General features: G+C 40.3%; 3 protein-coding genes across 3 annotated transcripts in view; all 3 read left to right on the plus strand.

Moving 5' to 3' along the window:
- Positions 1 to 1,868, plus strand: part of nt5dc3 (5'-nucleotidase domain containing 3) — a 7,663-nt gene extending 5,795 nt beyond the window's left edge. The window contains exon 14 of the mRNA XM_067235331.1: positions 1 to 1,868. This exon is cut by the window's left edge and continues 54 nt beyond it. Coding sequence (XP_067091432.1) covers positions 1 to 208 — 208 coding nt within the window. The 3' untranslated portion in view covers positions 209 to 1,868.
- A 397-nt stretch (positions 1,869 to 2,265) lies between these two features.
- Positions 2,266 to 4,071, plus strand: parietopsin. Its single transcript, XM_067234180.1, has 4 exons — positions 2,266 to 2,608; positions 2,993 to 3,321; positions 3,508 to 3,753; positions 3,928 to 4,071. The coding sequence occupies exons 1-4, from the start codon at positions 2,266 to 2,268 to the stop codon at positions 4,069 to 4,071; spliced, it is 1,062 nt and encodes a 353-aa protein (XP_067090281.1).
- A 1,589-nt stretch (positions 4,072 to 5,660) lies between these two features.
- Positions 5,661 to 9,709, plus strand: LOC136941643 (alpha-1D adrenergic receptor-like). Its single transcript, XM_067234181.1, has 2 exons — positions 5,661 to 6,377; positions 9,683 to 9,709. The coding sequence occupies exons 1-2, from the start codon at positions 5,661 to 5,663 to the stop codon at positions 9,707 to 9,709; spliced, it is 744 nt and encodes a 247-aa protein (XP_067090282.1).
- The last annotated feature ends 2 nt before the right edge of the window (positions 9,710 to 9,711 follow it).

Below are 9,711 nucleotides of genomic sequence, written 5' to 3' on the forward strand. Positions count from 1 at the left end.
TCACAACCCCACCTACTTCTCCCGCCGCCTCTCACGCTTCGCCGACATCTACATGCCCTCCATCAGCTGCCTGCTCAACTACGACTTCCAGCACACCTTCTTCCCCCGGCGCACCCCCCTGCAGCATGAGTCTCCCTTCTGGCCCGAGCAGACCAGTGCCGGGGCCTTGGACATGCCCTTCCAGACCCACAGGACCAAATCTGAGTAGAGCAGGGTAGGGTAGAGGAGGGGAAAGATTCTGGGGCCATTCCCCAGACTTCACCTGGACACGGAGCACAGACACGGAGATGAGCACCGCACTGACATGTACAAGCCGTCTCCACTGCACCATCATAAATACTGTACATCGGAAAATCATATAACCTGATGATGTGAACTGCAGCATCTGAACTAACCCATATATGTATTTATCAGACGACTTGAATAGTATTTTAACAGTGCAAGGTTTTACTATGTAGATTGAATCTACTGTGTCTATGTTGCTTTAAACAGTCCTTTAGTAGTGTACCAGAAAGAAACCCTCGCACATATTTTGCATGTCTTTTATATTGGTACCAAGCAAAGGTAAAAGTAGAGTTGATCACCAAAATACATTTTTTTTTATTGACGTCATGTGTAGACTTCTTTGCAGTTTAGATCATTGTTTGTACCGGGAGGTAGAAGAGAAAATAGATAAATGTTTTTCAGTCTGGAGATTAGGGTAGTTAATTAGCATGTTATTTATTGACAGTGTTCAGTACAGACACGTCTCTTTTGGCGGTAAGGTTCCACTTCAGGTTAGCTCTGCCCAAGAAACCTAACTTGAGACTTGGATTTGACATTAATGGGAGATAGCTAAGATGGCTATGATTGGGGGGAATTTCGCCTACAGATTGAGCTAATACAGAACCAAGGGTGGAGGCTGGTGTGGTGGAGGGAACAACAAACAATTATTCACTTGATTTAAAGATATTTTATATAACGGACAGTATTTACTGAAAACATCCGTACAGTATAGATTGTCATATATTGTAGAGGGGATGTTAAAGGTGCTTGTGCGCCGGAGGCCTGTATGTGTGAGTAGGTATATACCGTATATGTATATATATGTATATATACACCTACGGAGTGAGTTTAACCGATCTACACTGGCTACATTTGGTATAAGATTGTCTATCATCGTTGCTGCTTTTTCCTATTGTCTTCGTACTGTATCTTGCCCTGTTTAAGATTGTCCTTGCCCTTCATGATGGATCAGTAAGTCTCAGCTTTCTTTGTTGAGATTTGTGTGAAGTTAAACAACTATATTATATTAATAACTCCACTTTCTAGTACAAACTCAACTGCCTTAAGCTTTTTGTCATTGAAACTAAAACTGCAGTATGTTTATGCTTTAAGACAAATACCAGTAGTTTTGTTTCTGAGTCCCATCCATGATCAAACTAAATGGTTTATGGACAGTTTTTGAAACTGTAGCTCTACGGAGACTACTGGCCCTGCCAGTTCAAACATGGGCTGTTCCTTTTTTTTTTAGGAAAAGGACATACGGTATATATTGAAAATGTTTTATATTCAAATTGAAACGTATAGTTTTTTCAGAAAAGTCATCAGACTTTTCTGTCAAGCTAAAGAATTGATTTATTATGGGTAAAATAATTTGAATGACTAATTTGCACAGAAATTCGTGAACTGAAGTTCTTCAGTATTTTGTAGGAAAACTATTAAAACGTTTTTTAGAGCTTTTGTTTTGGAAGAAAAGGGAAACGTTATAAAGGTGGAAAATGTGGACAGCTTTTGGGTTACGTACGTTTTATGGATTTTGGAATGAGTACAATTTATTAGAAGTGTACTTTTGTCGTTATTTATTAAAGCATATTACTTTGGCAGAATCTCAATGCATTATAGCACTGTTTTCTCATTATTTGGCTCTATATATTTAGACAACATCGTTTTATCTGTAGGTTTTAACAAACATGTACCATTGACCTGTGTCTGAATATGCCTTTTCTTAGTTACTTCTACATTGGATGTTAAAAATCACAACACCAAATTAATCTCAGATTCTGATTTGTCATGTAATCCTCGAGGATTAATTTTCTAATCCTGCAAATCATTTTAGGGGCAATTAACTAAATTGCTTTTGTGTTGGATTCAGAGGTGCTCCATACAACAGGTACAGGATCAGAAATGATAAGATCGATGACGTTCAGTGCCTTGGGTGAGCTGGGATCTCAGGCAGTCGAATGGGAAGCTGCTCCAGGGTTGACCCAGTTGCGAGTAGGTACCATGGACAGCAACACCACATCTTGGAGCGTTGCTCCAACCCTTCTGGTCACCGGAGTCCCTGTGGCACCTACTATTTTTCCACGGGTGGGCTACAGTATCATCTCGTATATCATGTTCATCAACACAATATTCTCCGTCTTTAACAATAGCATTGTGATAACTGTCATGTTGAAGAATTCAAGCTTGATCAACGCCATGAATCTGATCATCTTGAGCCTCGCTGTGTCCGATTTAATGATTGCCTTGTGTGGATCCTTAATTGTCACCATCACCAACTATCATGGTTCTTTCTTTCTTGGAGAAAAGGTCTGCACTTTTCAAGGATTTGCTGTCAACTATTTTGGTGAGTGAACACATTACTCAGTATAGCTTTAATCATGTGATAGTCTGATTATTTGAACTTAATATCTTTTCAGCTAATGTACCCTTAATTTTTTGTTGGGAATTCTTGTAGATGCTCATCGTCATCACAGTCAAAGTAATAGCAATAACAAACCTAAATTGTTGGATTGTTGTTCATTCTAGTTGGTTCCTTTCAATTATCTTTGAGTGTTTTTTTTTTTTTACCTGTCTCTAAATAGACATGTTTACAAGATACTAACACTTTCATGGATGAGAATGATGGCCTATCGTACTACAATTATTATCCCAAATGAGGAGACTCACAACTTATTCAGTTCTCTTCTTGTATGGAAACCAAATGACTTGTGTTTTTTCCCTCCCTTAGGGTTAGTGTCTCTCAACACCCTAACGTTGCTGGCATATGAAAGGTACATCGTGGTATGTAGGCCCATGGCTGGCTTCAAGCTGAACGTGCGGAGGAGCTGTCATGGATTACTCTTCGTCTGGCTCTTCTGCCTGTTCTGGGCCGTGGCCCCCCTGCTGGGCTGGAGCTCCTATGGGCCTGAGGGGGTGCAGACCTCCTGCTCCCTGGGCTGGGAGGAGCGCTCCTGGAGCAACTACAGCTACCTCATCCTCTACACCCTCCTCTGCTTCATCCTGCCGGTCATCATTATCATTTACTGCTATAGCAAGGTCCTGGCCTACATGAAAAAGGTACCAAGTCTGCGTCTCTGATGGACCGACGGCGAGTCTGTTATGCCTACACATACTGACAGTGACCGCTTTCTCTTATCCAAGTCTGTCTATGGTTGTGTACAGTATACCTGATTCTTAAACACTTTGCCATGAACAGAGCTTTTTCCACCCCGTCCCCCGTCCCCGTCTCCCCTCTTTCCCCAGCTGAACAGGAGTGTGGAGCTCCAGGGAGGACAGATGTGTCTAGAGGAGAATGAGAAGGCTGTCCGTATGGTGACGTTCATGATTGTTGCCTTCTTCATCTGCTGGCTGCCCTACACGGCCCTGTCTGTTGTGGTCGTGGTGAATCCGGAGCTCCAAATCCCCCCACTTGTGGCGACCATGCCCATGTACTTTGCAAAGACCAGTCCTGTCTACAACCCTATCATCTACTTCCTGAGCAACAAACAGGTATAACTGCATCCTTTAAATTGTTGGTTCAGTTATGGAGAACATCCCATTACCCAAGTACCCAAAGAATTGGTGTGAATACATTGTCATAAATGTATGGATCATGAGTTGAGAATATGTTTCAGAGGTTTCTTAAAGGTGTTTGGTGATAGGATGTGTCTGTCTAACCGGTAGTTTCGGGAGGCTACTCTGGAGGCACTATCATGTGGACAGTACATCCCCCGTGGTCCTGCCAGCAAAGGAATTGGTATGATCTCCATGAGAAGGAGCAGAATGAACCAAGGGGCCAGTCCAAACAGCAAGGTGCTGCCTATGTGATTCTTCTCTTCACCACAACCAAGAAACTGCCATAGTTGTCAGGGTCTGTTTCAGCTCTACAATGTTTGAAATTGAAGAGGGAAATCTACAGTAACTTTCTGGCAGAGAGTTGCCAAAATAATTTTATTTATTTGTAGAAAATGATCACAAGCTGTAGGTAAAATGCAGTGAGTTATTTTGTGAAGATTTACTGTATTTTCCAGTAGATGTCTGTTTGTTAGTTCACTACTGGTTACCATCTCTAGATCTCACAGTTTAGTTAAGTCTTGTGAATGCTTCTGTAATTAGTAACTTATTATTTTGTTTACAATGGTTATTTGGCTTTGAGAGACACATTTTCCATGATAGATGAGGTCAAACAGCAATATTTTATAATACACATGGCAGATCGGAACAGCTGAGAAATGGCCGACTTATAAGAGCTCTTTTTAAAAATCTTCTTTTGAGTGTTAGGATTTGAACCTACGACCTTCTGAAAATGTTGAGCAAGACCGAGGATGAGCGAGACCAAGGCTCTTCAACACAAGTTCTTCACAGAGGCCTCTTCCACACAAGTGTATGTACGGGTGTGTGAAAGTGTGTTTGTACTGCACTGAACAGGTGCATATGTGTTACTGCAAGTAGTGCTTGAAACAAGGTTGCTACATTGATGCACAATAAAAGAAGAAACTACGTTTTTCCTTATCTTCATGTTTATGAGCCTTTGACCACAAATTTAGCCTAAAGGGAATATACATAAATTCACTGTATTTTAGGGGGAAAATGCAATTCTTACATTTGGGAGATATTGATATCAAAATATATATTCAATTTTCTTATTGAAAGTGTGATTTTGTGCATGGGAAAATCCAACATCATAGGACTGATGCTGTAATTCCATCTAAACTTTAGGCAAAGTGATTTCCACTGCAAGGGAGTTTTTTGTTTGCAGAATATGCTATTGTTTAGGTTAGAACTACTGGCATATTTCTAAGTGGATTTAAAAGGGCTGTGATCAACAAAGGGTAAGAGAACATTACACGGCCCAGATCTAATCCCAGATTTGGCATTGCCTGTAAGATTAAAATGTTCACTCAAAGAGCCTTTCCCATTTCTATCTCCAACAAATAGGATTATAAAACTTCATGCTGTAATCCAATATAATGGTTCATCTTTTTATTCCCTTGGATGTTTAGATACTACACACAGCCATCTGGTAGGCCTATGGCTAATACAATAGATGCCATTTATGCAACTATAGTACATTGATCTAACTGAATGTCAAACAGTGGCAGTGATTTCACTTGTCAGATCCCCTGTCAGAAATCAAAATGATCAAAATGAATTCAATTCAGCTTTCTGTAATATTTACATGGAAAATAGGCAAATGTGTTAATGAATTTGATTAACAGTAAGGGTTCCCTGATGAGTTGCGATGCGGGGCGTTAATTGAATGGGAGGACACGTGCGTCATCTGTCATGGTAATGGATAATCGGTGTAATAAACTCACTTCAACTTGATCTTTGAGTGGTTGAACACGTACGCTAAACAATGTGGATTTAGGAATATTCAGAAAAGGTATATTTAAAATACAGTCAATAACTGGGAGATGAGATCTGTTTCACTGGATTATGGGAATATTACCAATTGGAAAGATTACTCTGGCATTGCTTTTTTAACAGCGAATAGTGTGGTCTTGCTCTTCACTTCGTGTGTGGGTATTGCGGCAAACTTATTTGTTATTTTAGCAGTGTACCACCAAAAATCACTGCGTACTTGGAATAATGCTCTACTGGTGAATCTGGCGGTCATAGACATTTTCCGTTGCGCAATTGACTGTCCCATTCTCCTAGCAATTGTTTTGACTAACCAACAAGGCTATGTTGGACTGTTGTGCGATGCTCAAGTAGTCTTTTTTTCCTTCAGTTTCTGCCTTCAGTTGCTTACCTTAGCAGGCATAAGTGCAGAGAGATACCAGGCCATTGCGCACCCTTTTCAGACAAAAGAACGCCGAAGAAGGGTTTTAATTATGATTCCCTTCACCTGGTCCATTGCCATCCTTGTGGCAGTTTTTTGTCTTACATCACTGAAAGACTCACCTGTATATGTACAATGCAGAGGACTAGGCGTGGAAATCCTCCCCTCATATGACACCTTTGGACTATACATTTTACTTCCGCTATGGTCAGTTTGTTTTGCTGTCATCATTGGATTCTATTCTCGGATTTTTGCAATAGTAAGAGCACACAGTCGGAAAATATTTGACAAAGGTACTGTGCTTAAACAGGGCAAAAGTAAAGAAGAGAAAAAGGAAGATGACTCAAAGGTCAATAATAAAGGTCAAGAGGAAGTCCATGATAAAAACGTGCAAACAAATGAGCAGACAGTAAGTCTGGAGCAGGCAGTCAGTCTGGAGCAGACTGTAGGACTAGAGCAGCAGGTGATGCCAGGTGAAATAAAGGCATCTCATACAGATGCTCCAGCTGATCCCATTAACTCTCCTAGTAAAACCACCAAAAGTCCGAAGCGTGCAGGTGTGACATTCAGGGAAGGAGCGCTCACAGTCATTGATTTGGACGAGGGGGTGACAGCTCCCTCAGAGCGCCTGGAGGTCAGTGAGCTTGAGCAGCAGCCTGTTGTTAGCTGTGAAGCACAAGACGTTGTAGCTTTACCTGCAAGGGAGACTGAAGCCATACAGTCTGTTACAATTAGTGCCCTGGATCAAAACGAAGACGTGGATGGCGCTGTCTGTATGATGCCATCAATGGCCAGCAAAGAAAGAGCGAAAAAAAAGAAGGAGGGTAAAATGGCCAAGCGCTCTGGGTACATTATTCTCACTTTCCTCATATTTTGGATACCATTGATAGTAATGATCCTAGTGAACTTTTTTATCAACAGAGAGAAACATGCTGGGGTAAGTTTGATTGTAGTGCAGCATGCAATGTATTTAGTGCCTTTAGAAATGTTTTGAGAAAAGAGTAAACTGTTTAGTTTGATTGTTCTTTTAAACTACGACTCAGACCCTGTAAAGTAATTGAAGTGATTCAGTTATAATAGTTGTGTAGTTTGACACACAACAGCCATAACAAAAGTAAAACCAAATAATACCTTTGCTATTTCAAGATTGACATGGACATTTTGAGCACTTAGCCGGATAAACTAGTATCAGTACAGTTTAAGTTCCAACAAAGAAACAAGTCAATCAATGAAACAAATGAACAGTAGGCCTACATGTCCCTGTGTGTTCTGCTGCTCCCTGCACACGTGTGTGTGTTGTCTTCTAATGAAGCAAAATTCCAAGCTGCCAATCAACTGCAAATTTGCTTCTACAGCTATAGAAACCTCAGAATTGGTCGTATGGTTGGTCGACAAACTCAAGAATGCGCAGCATTTGAATGTTTTATCCCTCTTTTCATGTTTCATAAATCCAACTTTACAGGGCGGTGTAAGAGGTGGGAGACTTGCGTTGGGCACATGAAACAATATCGGTTCTTGATCAGCGAGGTACAAATGCAGTGAAAGTGACTCAAAGTTTGATGCTTTACATTCTTTTAACTCTTCTTCTTCCAGATGAAGATCACTCAGGATCTAGAAGTTCTCTCTGTCTCTGTTTCCTGTGTGACGTCGGTCAGCAACCCAATAACCTATGCTGTAGTCAACCCTCAGTTTAGGACAGTGTTTTATACCTTCAGAAATAAATGTAAATCCTTTTTTTCGGGGTAGATTTCCCCTGTAGGATGGGTGTTCCAAATAAAATTGAATTTGTACATCCATATTCATCCCTTTCATTTTTGCCCTAATGCCAAAATGTTTTATTCATGTACAATTTATTTTGTTTTAATATAGCATGTTCTTGTCATTTCAGAAGGTGCAGAATGTGCGTACCAAAATGCCTGTAATTTGGTAGCGGGCTCTCAGGTGGGTCCGTCACACGTTGTCAGTAGTTAACAAACACAGGAAGGTGTCATCCGCTGTGAGACATGAACCAGTGAGAACTCAGGCACGGCTCTTATGTAACCGACAAGACCTGCTTTCCCACTCTGAGGGCCTGGAGCCCTGGACCAACCGCTGGGTCTGTCAGGCCCTCACATGCCCTAAAGCTCCACCAGGGGAGTAAGGTTCTCATTACTTCCCCACTGTGTGGGTGTCATCTGGGCTCCATGTCCCAGCAGGCTGCATGTTGCACAACCATTTTCAGACCAGAAAATACAGTGAAGGAAAAAATACAGACACTGCAAATATAAAGGATGTTTTTTTTCTTTTTCATAGAACGATTTATTATTCTAGCCACTGCACCAAATGCACAATTTGTAATAATTTTAAGCTTCTTTTTATTCTAGATTTTGTCCTTAACAAGATAAAAGTAAAAACCAATTTACTCATAACTTTAAATCACGACTCCATCACTGGTCTCATTATGTTGTCACATACAAACCTCCAAGAGGAAGGAGACACATCATAATGGGATAAAAACTGAATTCTGCAATGACAGCATGCAAATCCTCAATTCAACCAGTTATCAACAGACAGAAATATGTGAACAACTGTAAACTAAATCTTGAAAACAGGAATAAACATGTTTCATGAAGATAAACATAGATATTTACAACTTTTACAAAGAAATGCACCAAGGAGTTATCTTAACAGTGACATTTACCAAGTCTCGTTTTTTCAAAAATTCTGTGAATGGTTGTTAGATTATTTAGAAAGTTATAATCTTCAAACATTTAAACTGAGAGGGTAGCCAAGTCAGGGCTTCTGTTAGTGCTCTTTACTAATTACCAGAGTGTTCTACTTCTAGCTGTTGACTAGACCTTGCAGCTTCAAGGTGAAATACACAGATTTTTCTAAGAGATGGCTGAACATACAAGAAGGGATTTGTTTTCAAATTGGGTCCCTTTTATTTTCTCCAACATGTGTTTTCGATTCTCACTTCCACATTCACGAACATTTCTGGATATTGAAAAAGACCAGACTCGAACTCATTTTAACCAGTTTCTAATATTCATAGTGGCTATTCATTCCAAACAGTGGATGTTTACATTGTACAGTATCTGAATTTACAACAACGATGGAACTATTCATTTAATCAAGTAGATTAAGGACCATGTTATATGCTTTGTGTGTATATATGCCTTGTGTGTGTGATTTAATAATGATTACCATAAACATGTGCATATAGACAGATCTATTATTCACAAGGATAGTCTGCACTGATTGAATGTACGTGTGCTTTGTCTTGAGTTCGTCATAAGATGTCTAGGTTGACCTTCACACAAGAAATGGACTGACAACTTCAAAAAATAGTCTCCCCTTCCCCCCTTAAGTTAAAAGACGACATGTAGAACTACATTTACATCTTCAAAAAATAAATCTCTTCTTAATGTTTTTTTTTTTCTTTTCTTCAGGCAACAACGATTGTTTCAAAATGTTAAAACCCTATTGCCTTCCTTATCTGGGAAGAGCCAGGCTTCTGAGTCCCTTTTCTCCAAGGCAGACAGTCCCACCAGTCTAATCTCATACAGAGGCTCTGTATTAGAAAGGAGAGCCAGTCAAACATTGACCTCTAAACACAGTGATAATCACTCTTCTGGCAGGTTTATGCTCAAGGGTTTCTCTTCATCTCCCCAGCACCTGGTTATTCTGAAGACCAGTTAGCC

The sequence above is a fragment of the Osmerus mordax genome, chromosome 4 (assembly GCF_038355195.1).
Source record: "Osmerus mordax isolate fOsmMor3 chromosome 4, fOsmMor3.pri, whole genome shotgun sequence".
Lineage (NCBI taxonomy): Eukaryota > Metazoa > Chordata > Actinopteri > Osmeriformes > Osmeridae > Osmerus > Osmerus mordax.